At 39.2% G+C, this 19413-nt stretch overlaps 1 protein-coding gene across 3 annotated transcripts in view; it reads left to right on the top strand.

Moving 5' to 3' along the window:
* PCDH1 (protocadherin 1) overlaps positions 1–19413 on the top strand; it is a 176108-nt gene that overhangs the window by 6141 nt on the left and 150554 nt on the right. For 2 of the 3 annotated variants that reach the window (XM_063447917.1, XM_063447920.1), the window contains exon 2: positions 13602–13646. The exons of the other annotated variant lie outside the window; for it this stretch is intronic. In XM_063447917.1, coding sequence (XP_063303987.1) covers positions 13602–13646 — 45 coding nt within the window. The remainder of the gene's footprint in view (positions 1–13601; positions 13647–19413) is intronic. 3 annotated transcript variants of the gene reach the window in all.

Raw genomic sequence — 19413 nt, 5'->3', positions numbered from 1 at the left:
AATAGTGTGATTTGTATATTTACTTTTATCACGTTGCACCCTAACTGTGTAAAATGTGCAATGGTCATGCAGATTTTATTTATTTTAAATTGGGTATTTTCACCAAGCAAACTGCATTCAAGAATCTTAAGAATTCTTATAATTTTGCAGTGATAACCACTTGCTACTGTTTTATTTTACTTGCTCCTGTCATTGGTAACACATCTCTCCACAAGTAGTATTGAGCAGTCAAATTCATAACCTGTATTTATTCTGTCCTTGCCTCTTCTAAATTTAGATTTTAAAGCAAAAACAAAAAACAAACTTTGTAGAATATTAGAGTATGTAATGGGCACAATGTTCCTTATTTTCATATTGATTATCTGCATATTCCAACATAGAGTTTTGTACACACACACACACACGATATGCCTTTTTCTCTTTTTTTATTTTTTTTTTTCTTCCCATTTTTGACCTTGCTGCCACTTGGGGCACTGTGGAGTTAAACAGAACATTGTTGAATGGTAGACTGTTACGACTAGCAATAGATGGTATATTGGTTGCTATAGTAAAATTTACCATTGTATAAGGGAAATGCAGCACATCGTTCAGGCAAACCGTATTAAACATAAATGCCAGAATTCTGTGATTGTTGTATTTTCGTGATTTGAGTGAGCTGAAACAAAGCATAAACGTATACGTTTCTCGTTCTCCTTACAATCGTTATTATAACTGCAAGTAATCATGCAGGCATCAACCTTGTTACTTTTATGGGAATAAACATCAGGCGTTGTAAAACTGTAAATGTTTGACCGCTTTAAAAGCTGATGTTTGCAGAGTGCTCCGCATAAATGAGTATAGTGAAAACCAATAAAATATGCATTTTAATATGTCTTATGGACTACACATTTAGTACATTTAATCTCCAGTATGTGTATTGTGTAGCTTCTTCTTTTGGCAACATATTTATATTTAAACCTGCATGTCCAGAGTGAGGGGTGGGGGGGTGAAACACATTTTTATTTCCTTAGTTATATAAAATGCTTTTGTCTTGGAGACCTATTTCTAGAGTGTGCTTGCAATTTCTTCTCCATTCTCCTCTTCGTGTAAAAACACTCACTTCCTCTGCATAGACAGACGGCGTCAAATGGTACACCTATCTTCTATTTTTTTTTTTTTTTTTTTTTTTATGTGGCACTGTAATCTCCCAGGTTGGTTCTTAACAAGCTTGTGTTGAATTTACCACCATGAGACTGCTGTGCAGCTCCATCCCAACTGTTGTATAAAACGGCCTTGAACCCCCACTCACAGGACCAAAAGGCCTTTCAAAGAACATATGGCTGGTTTCTGGATGTCCAGTTCTATTCTCTTTTTGATCCTTCCCAAAATGCCACCTGTCTGGCAGGTACTGATAACTGGCATGTGGGTGTGAGATTACCTTTTATCGGATTAAGTCCAGTGACTATATTAACGGACAGCCGGGTCTCAGAGGGCCTGTAAGGTTGTCACATCTTCTGACTTAGCCCCTGTATGTGACCATTGTTTATGCGACTTGTGGATGTTTAAGCTACATAAAATAAACTAAAACTTGTTGTTTTTTTTTTTTTCCCGTCAGTCGCCTGCACAAACAGGCAATCGCTTTTCAGAGTGTGTGTGAAACTAAATGAGGAATTCTAAGCTGTTTTTACATGACCAGATTTGAAAGTCCAAATACAGGATTCATTTCTCCCCCCCCCCCCCTTTTAAATCCCTATCTATATCTCTATCTATCTCATCAGTCATTGTACCGTTGTATATGTTGCTTCTTCTAGTTCTAAATCCGATATTGTTAAAGCATTGACTTTAATACCTTCTGCAGTGTATCAGCACTACATGCATTATATTGATCAGACATTTTACAATTATGATGTAATGTGTGTATTGCTAATGTTCAATAATTTTTTTTCATCCCTGTATATATGCACTTCATCTTTTAATGCTGTTCATTTGTGTTCCCAAAGTTGTTAAATGGGCTTTTATGCTATGTTACTTGCCACTTAATTGTGTTTCAAGCTTTTCAAGAGGTTCTTGTTCAACTTTTGTTATTGCTGCGTACTCCGAGAAATAATCCCCTACTAGCCCTTCTCCCCCAATGCATATGCATTCTTTATATGATATTATAAATAATCTGCTTGTCTGTGTCATTTGAGGGATCTTCAATGCTCCCTCTTGTCTATTGAATTATTGCAGCTTGATCTATGCTCTTCCAAACTATGGGAGAAGTATAGTGCATACATTTGTGGTGCAACTGGCATTACATATTCACATGGGCTGTACACGGAATCGGTTGTATACCGTCCTGCCACCCATGCTTCCATTTACCTGAATGAAAGACATAGTGACTGTACTGCACACACAGATCTATAGCATCCTTCCGTGTTGCTGCCACTCTATCTAGGGACCTATAATAAGCTTGACGAAAGCATCTTTAAAGACTGTAGCCGTTCTGTTATTTGTATTCAGTAGGAAAGAGAAACAATCCCTGTTTTCTTTATATTCAGAATATGGATCTATCTGCTTCTGTTTTTTTTGCTGGGGAATCTTTGTCTTTTTTTCTTAGTTGGCAGGAGATAAAATGCAATGAATTTCTCGAACATGTAGAAAAATAGTTTGCAGAACAGTGGCAGCTAACATTGATGAAATAAATTGAGTAGATACAGCTACTTATACACACAGCTGCTGAATATATTGAAGTTGTATAACTACTTATATATAGTCGATGCTAGAGTCTTTAATTTTCATGGTCTACCCTGCCTGTGTTGGCTAAACCACTCTATGATCGCAGCATATATTATTAGTACTGTAGAGAAATCGGGCAATGCGGTACCTTATTCTCTGGGGTGAACAGATTGACGTTTGAAACATCACCATGGAAACAGAGCCTGGCGTTGAATTCTAGGCCTATCAACAGATTACTTGGCAACAAAGCAGTTAAACACTTCTTTGCCAAGTGAATCATTACTGCTGTGTAATACAGAAAGACCGCTGCTCTGGTCTTTTAAACTCTACATGGATCTAGAACTGCGCAAAAAAAAAAAAAACGGTGCTGGCATTTACTGGGCCCTTGGGAGTGACCTGTTAACCAGTTTGTATCCTACTTTAGAGTTCTAATTCTCCAACCAGTCCATTAAGGTATGGATTTTCTAGCTGTATTGGATTTAAAAACATAGGACATGAAGAGACACTATCACAAGAACAACTTCAGCTTAATGTAGTGGTTCTGGTAGCTTCAATATGTCTCTGCAGGCTTTTCAATATAAACGCTGCCTTTTCAGAGAAAAGTCAGTATTTACATTGCTTCCTAGAAACACCTCTTGTGGCAGTCGCTTAGATGGCCACTAGAGGTGCTTCCTGTTTCAGTGCTGCACGGTGTGCCGCACCTACATTAAGCAACTCCATGTGATGCATGGAGGCGCTGAACGCTTCCAATAGATGTATAACTTCAATGCATCTCAATGAGGATATTCTGATTAGTGGCGTCTTGTTGCGCAATAGCTTCCCAATGCTTTCCTATTGTGATGTAAGCCCCCAACGTTTTAGGAAGGGTATCTAAAGTAGATATGTTGGAGTTTAGGATTGGCAGTTGCTTATCATTGTTGCACTATAGAATATTGCTATTTAATGTGATTTTGTGTATTGCATACATGAGTTGGCTACCAGGTAAGGTGGTATTACCAATTTCAGCATGAAAGGGGTTCACTTGTTTGTATAACAGTCTGATAGATGCCAGAAGGTTTACAACATAAATTCCTATATTGAAGCTGTGACTCAAGAGAGCCTGCATTACAAATCCCAGCAATTACATATTTTAATAAATCCAAAATTGTTTGTGGGGTTGTGGTCCTGGAAGACCAATGTGGATGTATTGCATCATTTTAATACTGTTCATTAATCTGATACAGAATATGTTAATATACAGCAAACTGTTTAATGTTACTTGCTATTGAGCACGAGTGCCCAAAAGATACATTCCCAAATGTTGTAGAACTCACATGTAGCTTGTCATGCTTTTAGAATGACAAAGCATCATGGAAGCTGTAGTTTTAAAACATCTGGTGATCTACCTATTAGGCAGCCCTGCTATAAAGCTTACGTAGTAAGTATAATCTCTACTACTAGGTACTTGAGAATGTGGAAGTTGAGAACCTAGCTAGGGTATTATAGCTAGCCATTTGCCAGAGAAGATGGTGATGATGGACTGCATTTCCCATGATGCTTAGCTACGTACCAGGGACATGCTAGACCACCTGTAGTGTCAAATATTAGATCCCGTTTGATTTTTGTTGTGCTGTTTTTACTTTTTATTGCTCATAATCCAAAAATCGCCTTTGATTCACACAAGACTTGAAGGCCTGACAACATCAGCCAAATGCAGGAAAGATGTTTACTCGCAGAGGTAAGGTCAACAAAATCTTTTAATTTTATCTTGTGTCCATGACTCTGTTATTAAGAAGTGCTGAGGTTTAGAGCCTTTAATTCCTATTCTCCTGGATGTGAGAAGTGGGTGCTAAATCTTGTCAGCTTTGGCTATTTCTAGGTTTTCATATATTTCATTTTATTTATTTTTAAGCCACCTCACACAGCCAACTCTGTTATCATGTGGTATCTGTTAAAAAGCATCTCTCATTCACTTGTTATGCTAGCTTGCTCTGGTGATGCTGTATCACGGAACAGAATTTGTGCAGGTCCTAAAACTATCTATTTTTTTTTTTTTTTTTTTTATTGGCTTTCAAACTATAGCTAATTAGATTCATATGAAATTTTACATAAAAGAAGTCTGTCTGGGCAGAAAGTAACTATTTTTTTCCCCCCCCCGAATCCAAAATAAATGTTTTGTGTCCTATATAGACCTGTACTAGGCTGTATGATGGCTAAAATGATATCTGTACATTAACTGCTAACTAGCCATATTTGCTAGGGACCTGCAGTTACCGTGGATTATCTGTCTCCTATTACCTTAAGGACCCTGTGTGTGTGTGTGTTTGTTTTACTTGCACTTACTTTCATCAGCAATTGGGCCTGCAGCCCAGAACCTATCGTATAGACAGACACAAAAAACCATCATCCTTCCGGGAGCTATTTAGAGGTGGTCTTATTAAATTAAGAATAGCCAGGTTGACACAGTCCAGTTGAAGGTGATTGGTGACAGATCTGTTTTTTTTTTTTTTTAAACTCCCAGACACAGACCATTTGCTGCTGCTTTTGTCTTCCTGTACCAGAGATAAGACCCTTCACCCCTTCCATTTGGCTTATTATGGGGTTTTAAGGTCAAGACTTGGTGACTTAAAATAACATGTGTAATCCATGGCATGAAAAACTGATAAGCACTTACACATGACTTCATTTAGAGGTCTTTTTAACCCCCTCTGTATGTGAGGACTTTAACTCTGGCACTGAATTGAGTTAGTCTGTTTGTCCTAAAGAACTACTAAATGCACCCAGAGACCACGTCTTCTCTATGAAGTGGTCTGGGCGCTGTGACTCTGTCCTCCTAACCCTGCAATGTAAAAAAAGATTTGCATTGCAGGGTGAAACACACAGCTAGTGGCTGACTTTCTGGAGTCACTAGAGGCGCTTTCTCTAAAACTGGTGCCCAAAAGGTAGATCCTCAGATGTTAAAACTACAGCAATATGCTCTGCCATTCTAAACATATTGTAAAGGAAGTGAAACTCCATTTTTGTGTCCACATGCAACTAATAAGTAAGCAATGAATGCAATGCTTTTGTGTGAGAAGATTTTTATTGGTTGCACACCTCGTCCCAAAATGCTCCTTTTTTTTATTTATTTTTTTAAGAAGCATTTTATGGTCCTTCATTGTAGAAGCGACACCTCAACGTTGTTGCAGAAGACAAAGCAGTACAAAGGGAGTCTTGGGGCTGTAAAAAAAGTGTGCACCCCCACCCCCATTTTTTTTTTTCTCATTTGCAAATGGGAATAAGCGGTTTCTCAGCAGAAAACTGATATATTTTGGGTTACTGAATGGAATAAGCAAAGCACTAAGCGCCCCCCTCCCGCCCCCCTTTTTGAATGTTACACAAGCACAGTAGGTCATCCTAAAGGATGCACGTCAAGCTAGAACACTATGCCACATGTGGACATATGGCAATTGCCATAATGTTTAAATGCCAAAAGGCAGACACAAGGTGAAATTTCACTGTGGTGTGAATGCAAAAGGAAAGCAGAAAAACAGTAAGATCCCTTATCAGCTCTTGATAAAGTTCACAGACAGTGATTGCATAGCCAAAGGTCACTGCTGTCTGCTAGATGCAGTATTTCTGAGGCTGTCATTGAAAATTATTAGCATCTAGATCTAATTATTTTCTCTTCCTTAATCAATCAAAAAACTAGGTTTAACATTTCGAGTGTGAGGTATGCAGTTACTTGGTATTGGAAGAGGGTTTTTATTTTTTTTTTTTTTTTCAACAGCTGTAGATGTTCCGTTTTTTTTTTTTGTTGTTTTTTTTTAAAGATGTGGATTGATATCAATTACAACTATTTTATATAGCACCATCACATTCTGCAGTGATGTACAATAGTCAAAGCAGGCATTTAATTCAAACAAAATGTTTGACATACAGAAACAGTAGTATAGGGGGCCCAAACACGCTTGCAATCAATGTGATTAAGATTAAAAAATTACGATCTAGATATACAGAGATAGCTATATCGTTCGCCTTATCCTATATAAACGTATAAACCTGGGTCTTTGTTAATAATCATAGCTTTTCCAAAATGAACATTTTCATAATATAAATATATATTAACCCCCATGTATGTATGTATGTATGTATGTAACGGTGGTGTTCCTTTTAATTAGTAGAGTAAGGGCATTCTTTGGGAATCAGGAAAAAAATTGTCTAAATTTATCTTTAATCCAGCAGCATCCTTGTTACTCTGCCTGCTGTGAGTATAAATAATGTAAATGGACCAATAGTATTGCTGTCCTATTGCGCATACGTGACAATTGCTGCATTGCATTAAAGGAACACTCCACTGCCCAAATACAAAATAAAAAATCCCTGTTTAGTAGATAGACCCCAAAATGAAACCTTGCATGCATTTAATTCTGTATTTTTCCACTGGGGGTATATCTAAAATCTTCTTGCAAAACTTGCAGTTCTCTGGTCTCTCCCCTTCGATACCTGCCCAGACTGCTTGTGGCAGTCCAATAATGCAGCTCAATGAGAAGTCTTTGTAAGTCAGGTGCTCTGGCCAATTGCGGTCTCTTGAGGTCAGCTGCATTGAGCTGATGAAACCAGGAAGTAACAGGATAATCTATAAAAGTGTCAATTTCTATTGAGATCTGCACTTTTTTTGCAATATGAAAAAAAAGGACAAACTCTTCACACACAGCTTTTCAGCAAGCTAAAGGTGTTTAGGGGTCTGGAGTGATTGGATGCCTTTATAGAGTATATATGTTATATCCCAGTGCTTCTTGGTGTTCTTGTGTAATTATGTGAAGAATTTCAATTAACTTAGTCATCAATATATAGTACAGTGTTTCCCAATTGGGGTTCTGTGAGAACACAAATGGGGTTCTGCCAAAATTTTGGGAAACCGAATGACCGCCAGAGTTCTCCCTCACTGCCTGCCTCAATTATCGTGGCGCGCACAGCAGTGATGCCAGAGCCAGAATATAACGTCACTCTGGCATCACTAAGAAACGCGCACGGGAGCTGAGCAGGAAGATCACTGATCCCTCGCCGCCAGCCGTTCAGCCCAGCAGCCCCACTGGACCCGAGGGAAACAGACTCCTTGCCAGCACTCCCAGAGGTAAGGAGGCTAGGTAGAGTGAAATGTAAAAAAGTAAATAAATTGTGTGTCTGTTAAGGAGTTTGTGTGTGTTTGTCACTGAGAGTGTGTTTGTAGGTGTGTATCTTGAGTGTGTGTGTATATGACCGTGTATGTACATGTCACTGTGTGTATCTGTGTGCCTGTGTGTCAGATACATATATACACATTGACACAGATACACACTGCATGTCAAGGTGTGTGTGTGTGTGTGTGTGTGTGTGTGCGTGCGTGTTTTTCCACGATATTGAAACACTGTATCAAAATGTTCCAAGGGAAATATAATTTGGAACCCCTGATCTAGTAAATGCCTGAGCAATGTCATAGCACGGTACCAAATCCTTACAAAGTACTGTATAACCCGTTGTATTCCAAGAGCTGTGCATTGTTTAGTAAGAGTTGCCAGAAATCTACCAATTCTCTTCATTCCCATAGTGCTGTGTTGCACGTTGTTTTTAACTTGTTTTAGTAGTTTATGTTGAAAGTAGTCTGACGGTGTGAATTAGACTGTAACAGCATATTCTTGTATTGAATGGTAAACACAAACTGCTGGTTTCCCAGAGAACCAGGTATGTTTTTGAGCAAGATTGCTATTTGCTCCAGGGTATGGGCAACAAGAAATGCTTTTAAGTTGTTTTCAGTTGTTTGTGTTATGTGTTCTCCTGGCTGAAACATATTTGAGAACCTTATCTTTTGTGTGTGGTTTTTTTTTTTTTTTTTTTTTTTTATTTAAGCCAATGATGGTCCTCTCATTGCTTTCAATGGGTGTGTAACTTTTATCTTGTTGCTATTAGTTTATCATTATTCCAGCTCTCTATAGAGAGCTAAACCACTGCAGGTTTTTAGTTTACGTTACTCTCCTATATAATTTGATCTTCCAACTCTGAAGTCTCTCCTCGTTACTGGTGACTTTTGTCCATTCAGATGCATTGGGAAACACAATGCACATACTCTGCATTGTCTGAAATTCGCCATCTGTGCGTCTTATGCAAACTCTTTTAAACCAATGCTTTCAGTGGAACTGCTTCAAACTATAGTTCAGTCATTAAAGGATCCCTATAGTGTCAGGATAACAAACTCGTTTTCCTGGCGCTATAGCATCCTTAGGACCCTCTCCCTCCCTTGGTGATCTCTTCTCCCCCGCCCGCTCCAAGAGCCGCGCGCGCATTCAAACAGTCCATAGGAAAGCATTTCTCAATGGTTTCCTATAGACATTCTGCACGCTGGATGCAAATTTCACATTCAGCATCGCAGAAGCAATTCTAGCGGATGTCTGGAAGACAGCCACTAGAGACTGGATTAACCCTGCAATGTAAAAATAGTAGTTTCTCTAAAACTGCCATGTTTACATCTGAAGGATTAAAACCTGGGGGACCTGGCACCCAGACCACTTCATTGAGCTGAAGTGGTCTGTGTGACTATAGTGGTCCTTTAACTTGTAACACAGAAGTATAGGTAGAGAGCCACAACCAGGGCAGGGTAAGCATTACCTGGGACATCATGATGAGTTAACGTTGCACTCTTATAAATATGGGGTGCTGTACCTGGTGTCCCATGTGGTCATATTAAGTCTGTAGAAAATTGCAGATTTTTAAGGGCCAGGAAGTTACCTCTGAAAACACTTCATCTCCCTCAGCTGAAGCTGGAAAATCCCTTTTTAAGGCTGACCCTGTAACTGCTGACTATTTCATAAACCTATGTTTATGAAATACTCATGCTGACTGTTGGAATTTCATTGAAATTCCATAAGACAAAGTAGGGTCTGCTTTTGTCTTGTGTTAAAGCCTGAGGCTTTACTATAAAGTCTGATGGTGGAACTCCCCAGTCAACTTTTGTCCAATCCCAGCAGCAGTTGCATAAAAGCTGTGGGATTGAGACATGGTCTCGAGAGACTTGATCCATAGATGTCAGTGTTGTACTCTAATGCAGGTAAAGCTCGAGGATATCACAGAAGAATATGACCGCATGCATGAGATTAGCTCCAGTAATTACACTTACCTGCCACTGCAAACCATGGCCACCAGACTAATTGGAGATGCCATTTTGGGCTCTCTGCAAGATATGCATACCCCTGAAAGTTAACCTCTTAAGATTTGAAAAGAAGGTAAGCTGCAAGCAAATTAATTTTCAGAAATATATGCCAATATATGCCAAACATCTGTAATCTCTTGTTTGTACCTTTTTGTGACATGATGTGCCTACATTTTTAGTATTTAGAATAAAAGGGTAGTTTTGTTCTGTCCCCTACAAAAATGCAACAGAATCTCCAAGATGCTGGGACTGAGCAGATTTGCAGTCCAGCAGGAGACCAGAGGTTATAGGTTATTCTCTAGCAATTCTTTGACCTGTAAATAAGCAGGACTTCACTATACCAGTAGGAGTTAAGTGTCTTGCATCTCCCTTGGATCTGGAAGTTCTTGTGAGGTGAACTGGCAGTGTAGCTGTGATCTTATGTTAGATTAGATTTGTGTAAATCACACCTTACGGCCTATTTATAGTGTTTGTGTTTTTTTTTATTTTTTTTTTCTTCTGCTTATGTAATTAACTTGCTTTGCATGTTATGGAAGGAAGTGTATGTTTATGTATTGCCTTTTAACCTGCCAATGGTCCACAGTGTCCTAGATGAATGCTGCAAAGCGTTTATTATTTTAATTGGGCATGCCTTATTCTACTGCGAGGATGCTGCTGGAAGTAACCTTTAAAATACTATTTTGGGGTGTATGTGTTCTATCGCTATAGATCCTGATCCTTTCCTCCTGCTTCCCTTTTTGTAATTATTCCTTCCTCCCTCCCATGCCTAACATGACTTTGTAATATATGAATTACAGTGTAATTATGTGTTGTGCAGCAATCTGCAGTTACTCATTCAGAGTATCGGTATATTGTGCCATCCTGTTACGCACTTCAGAAGTTCCCACCCAGTTCACTTAAAACTATTTCCGTGCAGGTATCCTTCCAAGTGGTTTATCATGCTGGCAGTTGCTGTAGAATAAGAGATACTATGCAGTTATACAAGTTTCACATTCCTTTAGCATTCCAGGGAAGGTTTTATTTATTCAAATGTATGTACGGTAATTATTTTTTATGTATTTTGTGCTCTCAATTGCTTTAATCTTTCAATCAATTAAGTTAATGACTAACCCATCCGGATGGCCAAACAATATGACCTCTGATAGTTTAGAAGAAAATTATTTTAGGTTTTTTTTGTTTACTTTTTTTTTTCTTGAGCTTTGTGTGGTGTTGGAAGAAACATAAGTTAGCATTTTACGCTAAAAATAAAGTAAAATATAATTTTAGAACCCTTTTTAGCCAAGGAAATGTTGTATTTTTTGTTACTTTTTGCTGGTATCAATTTATCAATGTTCAGTTATGAACATTTTTACTCTCAATCATTACAATGTCAAATCCAAACAAATCTTCCTTTCCATATCTGCCCCTTCTTTCCACCTTTCAGATTATCAGTTAATATATTTTTTTTTCTTTCTGGCTGAATGTGAAAACTTATACGCTATTGGTGTAACAAAATTGGAAGGTAACCAATTTGTACAGAAATTAATGTAACAGTGGGTCAATATCCCATTGTACAGCGCTACGGAATCTGATGGCGCTATATAAATAATATGTAAAAATAAGTTTCTTAACACTTAAAAAAAAAACAAAGAGGAAAAGTTGTGTGCTAGCCGGTTTATCTGGCATTGAATTATCTTGAGCAGACATGTATAGGTATCTTCGGCTTACTATAGATGTTAGGTTGGTGGGTACCGATTAAATATAGAAAATTTGAATATCTAGGAACTTCTTCACTATACAGTTATTCTATCTCAGTTGTGTTTTTTTTTTTTTTTTTTTTTAATTCGCTAATAAATCCATTCCTAGCCTTGTCTTATCCTTACAGCCCATTCTATGTCAACAAGTACTTAACATTACCATGGTTATGTGTGTAAACTAACAAATATATTTACCTACCTTAGCCCCTTTGATTTGTGTGTTCCTGCATGTGTATATGTAATATATAGGCTAAAAAGAACATTGCCTATCTTTTTATCTTTCTTGAAGCAGTACATCTGAGATGTGAGCACAGTTAAAATGAATGGGCATTGGTCTCCGAGAGGGAGCAATGCATCAGGAAGTCAGGCGTGTAGAAGTGACTGGCTGACTGCAAAAACACTTGATCAAATGCCCCATCGGTCTGGCTCTTCACTGCTCAAAATACCTATGGAGCGTTTCCTTTCCATCCTCGGGAATAGAAGTTCATATACAGTGATGCTGAAATAGTCTGTGTGCTTCTCTATACTGTCTAGTGTCACTGCATCGTGATCTAGAATTGCTCGCAGCTCTTATGTTTTGAGATTTAATGAGATAGATATATCTATCTCTCTATCGTATTTATTGGCGTATAACACACACCTCATTTTAAGAAGGAAATTTCAGGAAATGTTACCCCCCCCTCCCATAAGTGTTTCTCCCCCCCCCCCATCATCACATGTGTTTTCTCCCCCCCCCCCATCCATAAGTGTTTTCCACCCCCTCATCCCATAGTGTTCTCCCCCCTCCCATAGTGTCCCCCCTCCCCTTGTCCCATAGTGCACTTTCCCTCCCCTTGTCACATAATTACTTGCCTGTCTTGAAGCGTGGGCCGGCTTCACAGCGCGCACCGCGGTACAGGAACTTCAATTTCAGGTTCCGTTTCTGGCGGGACTGAAAGGAAGTGTGCACACTTCCTTTCAGTCCCGCCGGAACCTGAAATTGAAGTTCCTGTACCGCGGTGCGCGCTGAACACTGGCCCACGCTTCAAGACAGGTAAGTAAACCTTCACATTCGCTCCATAAGACGCACAGACCTTTCCCCTAATTTTTGAGAGGAAAAAAAGTGTGTCTTATGGAGCGAAAAATATGGTATATCGGCATATAACACGCACACCTCATTTGCCCCCTATTTTCAGGGAGAAAAAGTGCGTTATACGCCGATAAATACGGTGTGTGTGTGTGTGTGTGTGTGTGTATATGTATATGTGTGTGTATATATATTTTTTTTCTATCCTATGTCTCCTGTGGAAATGTAAAATGGCAGTTGTGATCTGGCAGGGATATGTATAATTTCTGCTCTATTTTTTTAAAAATTGCACTATAGAAAAAAAAAACATTTTATGAACCAATTCTGGTCAGCGCTAGACAGTAGAACATGAATAAATTCAAGCGTCTGAGAATTTACACTGTAATTTGTAGCACTGGAGTTTAGGGCACTGTGATATTTGTTGAACAGCTGGAATTCCCAAGTACATTTCTCACCTCGGCCAGACCAGCTATAGCCTTTCCCTTTCCTTTTTTTCTTTTTTTCTTTTTCTTCTCTCAAGTTAGAGTAGCATTCTTTACCTTGGGTAATGGAAATGAGCAAATCTATGACCGAAGTGCAAACTGAATGGAGCTGAATACTTGTTCCTTTGGCCGGACACATGTACTAAACTAAATGATCATCTTATTGGCTAGACCAGGGGTCCTCAAACTCTGGCCCCCCAGATGTTGCTGAACTACAACTCCCATGATTCTCTGGCTATCTATGTAATTCAAAGAATCATGGGAGTTGTAGTTCAGCAACATCTGGGGGACCGGAGTTTGAGGACCCCTGGGTTAGACCGTTTGTTAAAGGCATAGATTTTGTATGAACATCTGCAACTTCTGAAGCATTCTGGACTGCCCTGCAATTCTACACTCCAGTTTCTATGTCCGTACTGACCCATATATTTGACATTTGTTGCATGATCTTGAATCAGTGTTTTTCTTTACTTTTGTAGAACACAGATATCTCACCCAACAGATTACTGAAACTGCTGGTACGGGTGAGTGTACAACTTCTGTCTGAATAGTAGCTTTATTTGTGAAGGTGATCTTTTGTAGTTTGAAGCACCAATGAAATTTAGATTCAGAAACTGCAGCCTGGCTCTAAGGCATTTAATATGAAAATTAAGCTGTAATTATACCCAAAATTGAGCTTCCTAAAGTTAAACAATTGGATTAATTTACATATTCATTCTTTATTCTCATGCGATTTTTATAAATCTAAATGGCCCTGCAGGTTTCTGTCATGTGCACATTCTCCCTGTGGAGTCATCCCTCCTGGAGGAATATGTGTATCGCAGGTTGTCTTGAGAATAGACTTGCAAGGATTAGGCCATTCACAGTACAGAGATCCCATCACCAAACTTTATACTTAACTTCTGACTTCAGAAATCCTCTCAACCATACTAAATATTCCAAAATGTATTTGCAAGTGAATGAATTGACCAACTATGAACATGCTCTGTCTTGTGCTCTAGACTGTTCATACAGACGAATTCCTTATAAGCTCCCTTTTGATTTTGGTTTGAGTGTTGAACTAAAATAGTAATGGCTGACCATTGAACTGTTGGCTTTCCCATAATACCCTGCTAGCCCAAGCTTTAAAATAAATTTACCAGGAAACTCATGCCAGACTGAGCTTGCTGTACATCATGGGAAATGTATTTTTTCAGCCCTCTGCTGTGACCTGGCTAGCCATAACAAACTTAAAGATTTGCACCTTTGAAAAATTTGCTAAATTTTTCTGACATATGTTGCTGTAAATGACATGTGATTAAAGGCTTGTCCTTTCCATAAGAGTGCGGTCCCCTGAGGTACCTTTGTAGCAGAAATTCAGATTTTAGAGAGCTTTTGGTGGAATAACTGCAAAAATCGATAGAAATGCTGCCACAAGAAAAGCAAAATGGACCGTAGTAATCTGGATTAAATGGAGGAAATTTGTTTTAGGTTGGCACTCTGTCTATGATGCCTTTTGATTAGCAAAGGTTTATTGTGTTAAAGGGGCCTTCCAATTAGAAAAGAAGTGACTTTTATGCAAAAAAATATATAATGCATTAAAAATGAAAGGGTGAGGGTAGTATTTAAACTAGGGGGAAAAGATACTGAGGTTTTCTTTTTTTTCTTTTTCTGCTTATCCACAGGCAGGAGCAATAAAGTGCCCCCTTACTACCCCCAAGACTATCAAGGATTTATGGAGCAGTTCCATTTATCATGGGTTGAGTAAACTGATCTTATAGCAGCCATACTGCTGATGTAGCATAAGAGAGAAGTTGGGTAATTCCCCCCCCCCCCCCCCCCCCCACCACTCTCTACCTGAGCCTATCCTTGATGGGGTTACTATTTTCTGTTCGCATAGCAGGAGTTTTGTCTGGCTGCAGCCATTACAACTGGAATTCTGTTTGCTTAATTTTAGTTTATTATAGTATTTAGTGTAAAATTATAAACTTCTAATAAAATTGGTTTTGCATTTGTTCACTCCTACTTTAAATTTGACAAGGGATACAAAGTAGACACCACTGTTGCCTAATGCTTTAGAAAATAAATATATCTTATAACTTTTTTATTTTATTGTAGTACCCTTGCGCTGCTCTTCTATAATTTTCTCAATGGACCACAGAATATGCTTGTCACATGCAGGTAGTTACAGGATAAAAAGCTATTTTGATTTACTGCTGCAAGGTTGGGGATGACAGACTCATTTTTAAAAGTGGAGAGGAAAGGTCTGTTGATATTTTAGAAGGCAGAGGCGATTAGGGGATGGGAGAGCTGGCCTGCGGGTGGGGGAAGGTGAGAGCATAGTGCAGCCTTAGCCAAATAGAACTTGCTTGTGTGCAAACAATAAGCCCATTAAGAAACCTGAACATATTTGATTTTGTGATTGTATGAACTTCCTGGCGTTGTTCCCATGGAATACGATTTTGTTCACCTCCCTAATTCTTGCAAACAAATATACTCAGTGCAGCTTCATTTAAAACTTGGGATCGTATGATTCCACGTTGATCTAGATCTAAAAGTTGCATAGATTCTCCTCTTTGTTCCTTTTCTGCTTTTAAATTAAGTGTGAAGTCTGTTACGATGTACTTTTGTTCTTCTGATGTGAAAGCCTTTTTAATACAAAAGAGAATACTGGGAGTTGCTAATAAAACAATTAGAGTAAAATACAATAGAGTAAAATTAGTTGGTCCTGCTCGTGTGTGTATGTATCTCATACAGAATCCAACATGCTTACTCATTAAATTTTGTGTGCTTTGCTTAGGTTGGTGAATTTTTATTAAATGTCTTCATTTTAAATACTTGTTTTAAGCAAAAATAATGTGTATTTAGTTACCGTATATGATCCTTGCATAAGCATGCCACATTTTTATGGCAGACGTGTGCATTATATAATTATATGCTGTAATTAAATATCCAGTCAGTGTGTGGGCTATTTTTTTCTCTTTTAAAGAGATACTATAGGCATCAAAAAGCTTCCTGATGAAGCAGTTTTAGTGTATAGATCGTGCCCTTGCAGTCTCACTGCTCAACTTAAAGGGACACTATAATCGCCAAAATAACTTTAGCTTAATGAAGCAGTTATAGTGTGTCGATCATGCACCTACAGTCTTACTGCTCAATTTAGGAGTTAAATCTCTTTTGGTTCTGTTTATGCAGCCTTAGCCACGCCTATCCTGGCTGTGACTCACACAGCCTGCTTGAAAACAAAATGATTTCATTTTCAATCAGATGTAATTTACTTTAAAAGTTTTTCTCCTGTTCTGTAAATTGAACTATAATCACACACAGGATGTTCCTGCAGGGTCCAGCAAGCTATTTAAGGGATACTGTAGTGCCAGGAATACAAAACTGTATTCCTGGCACTACCAATCCCTCTGCCTCCCCCCTCCCTTTCACCTCTCCTCCCCTCTCCAGTAAATAAAGAGTTAAAACCTTTTATTTACTTCGCTTATCCAAACGCCGATGTCTCTCGGCGCTGGGTCGAAGCCCCGCCTCCATCGTGCGACGAGCACGGCCTAATGCGCATGAGTGGCAAATGCCACACTCTCATTAGACCTTCCCATAGGAAAGGATTGAATCTGATGCTGGAGGTCCTCATGCAATGTTTTACTTTGCAGCACTAGGTGCAAAAGGGACACAGCACCCAGACCACTTCAATAAGCTGAAGTGGTCTGGGTGCCTACAGTGTCCCTTTAACAGAGCAGGATATAAGAGAATTCTAAATTCTGTTTAATTTAGAAAAAGTATAAACATTAGTGTCCCTTTTAAATCACTTTTGTTTCTGTCCATGCAGCCCTAGTCACACCATACTGTGACTGACCCATCCTGCATTAAAAATTGTTTCATTTTCAACCAGATGTTAACTTTGCAAGGCACTCAAGGCTGCCATAGCCAAACAGGCTCTAGCCTATCAGGAGTCCCAGTGGACTTCAGATATTTGCTAGTGTAAACCGAGCGGTGATGAGGGGCAATCCTCCATTTACGCATCTCAGATCACTTCCTCCCCGCACTTGTGAATGGGAATCAGCACTGGAGTAGAGCAGACCACAGCAGCTATCACAGTTCCTGCCCTACACCTGTAAATGGCCACCCACACTACTAGATATACACAGTTACAGAACAAGCTTCCCACTCACACAAATAATACAAACAGAACACACACAAATATAACACCACTGACAATTTACATACATGCACACAATGCCACAAGCAAACTCTCACATGCAATACCAAAGGCAGCCCCACACACCACCAAACACACAATGTAATCCAGAAACACAATTCCACTTCAATTCCAATTCAACAGCCCGCATTCCAATTCAACAGCCCGCATTCATAGGTACCATATGTAATACCACAAGCTAGTCATAAACACCTATACAGTAGAACAGCCCACATACACACAAATGCAATATTCTGATGGTGCTACTGTGCATGCGCTGGACCAGCGCACTCGCAGTAGCACTGTAAAAATACCCTACCCTGTACCGCGCATGCATCCTACAGAGCTAAGTCGGCATGTGCGCACTACTAGAATGAGAAAACCCTACCCCAACAGTGTTTGTGTGCGTAATAGTTGTCATTTGCTGGTGCATGCGCACACCCAACATCACAGCACCTTAGGGCATGCTATGTGCATGCACAGTGCCCCATAAGTATCCCTTACTCTCCCTCCTGGTGGCTGACACCAGAAGTGACGAGGGTAAGTAATTTTTACTGGGTAGTCTTTTGATGGAACACTGGCACGCTAAGGGACTTAAAGATCTTGTTCTGGCACAGTACTACTAAAAGGTTGCCTACCCCTGGTCTAGAAACTAGTTAGACCTACCCAGGGCAGCAAGACCGCTATAGTCGAGACTCAACATACGGATCCCAGGCTGCCCACGGGGGGTTGGGGCTCCGGCGGGGTGGCCGTGTTTCCTCCCCCCCCCCCCCCCCTCCCGGGAGAATTTATTTATTTTTTTTTTTAGACCGGCATCGACCGGACCACACATATACTGAGGCACTACCCAGAAGCACTCGTACGACACGTTTGACACGGACAAGCCAAACTAGCTCAGCTGAGGAGGTCTTCACCCTCCCCGGCACATAAGATAAGGGGCGGCCAACAACTACAAGGCTGACCTCAACCACCCAGAGGTCGGTCTGTTCTACTTTCCCATAAGTAAAATGGCTGCCCATAAGTGGTGGCAATTAAGCGCAACGGGTGCACCCCAGGGCGCACACGTAGACGCAGGGTAAGTCAACGTACAACAACCACAGACCATGATTGCCGGAGTATGGCAGACTTCTCATACGACCATTACTAAAAGCACAAGTCAGTTTATAGGCAGACTTCAGATTTCGAGGGCAGAGAACACCTGACACTGTTTTGTTGTTCATATATGTATTGTACCTTTTACTGTCTTACATGCCGTATGCTTACGGAATTCATGAAAACCTCTTTTCAATAAATACGATTGACACAAAAAACAAAAACAAAAAAAACTAGTTAGAAATTCTAAATGAAACACACTGTGTAATAAAGGAAATTTTTAAACACAAGATCTCTTTACAGTAAGTGTTTCGGAAGGCTGTGCAAGTCACATGCAGGGAGGTGTGTGTGTAGGGCTGCATACAAAAAATGATTTAACTCCTAAATGGTGACGAATTGAGCAGTCAGACTGCAGGGGCATGATCGATACACTAATACACTAAAACTGCTTCATTAAGCAAAAGTTGTTTTGGTGCCCTTAGTATCGTTTACATTTTGTGAGCTTTGAAGTTGATGATTAGTGAGTACACTATATTTTGTATGTTGTATTACTTGACTCCAGCAGCACCTTTTATAATGTACATATGTTAATTTGAGTGGAGCTCTTTTGCTTTCGTGTGTATCATAATTTTTAATTAAAAAAAAACCAAAAAAAAAAAAACAGGACTTGGAGCTAACTTTATTTATTCTAGTTGAATAGTTTACAATGATGAAAACCTATTGAAAGATATATATATATATATATTTTTTTTAGACATTACCATTTCACCCAGTGTACAGTGTAACTGTATACAGCTGAAAGATGTGTGGTAGATCTGGAAATCAGGGTCAATGTTACTAAAATAATGTTTGACAGATGCCCCAAAATAACTCCTAGTATTGTAGATGAATGTACATCATTAGGTTCATAGACCTAAAATGAGCAGTTTACATTCATGCTTCCTTCTTCAGTTTTAAGCTACAGGAGAATCTAATCTCTTAATTCTTTGTTAGAAAAGTGAGCTTGCTATATCTACTTC

The sequence above is a fragment of the Pelobates fuscus genome, chromosome 3 (genome assembly GCF_036172605.1).
Source record: "Pelobates fuscus isolate aPelFus1 chromosome 3, aPelFus1.pri, whole genome shotgun sequence".
In the NCBI taxonomy this organism is placed as follows: domain Eukaryota; kingdom Metazoa; phylum Chordata; class Amphibia; order Anura; family Pelobatidae; genus Pelobates; species Pelobates fuscus.
This window is presented reverse-complemented; position numbering and strand designations above follow the sequence as displayed.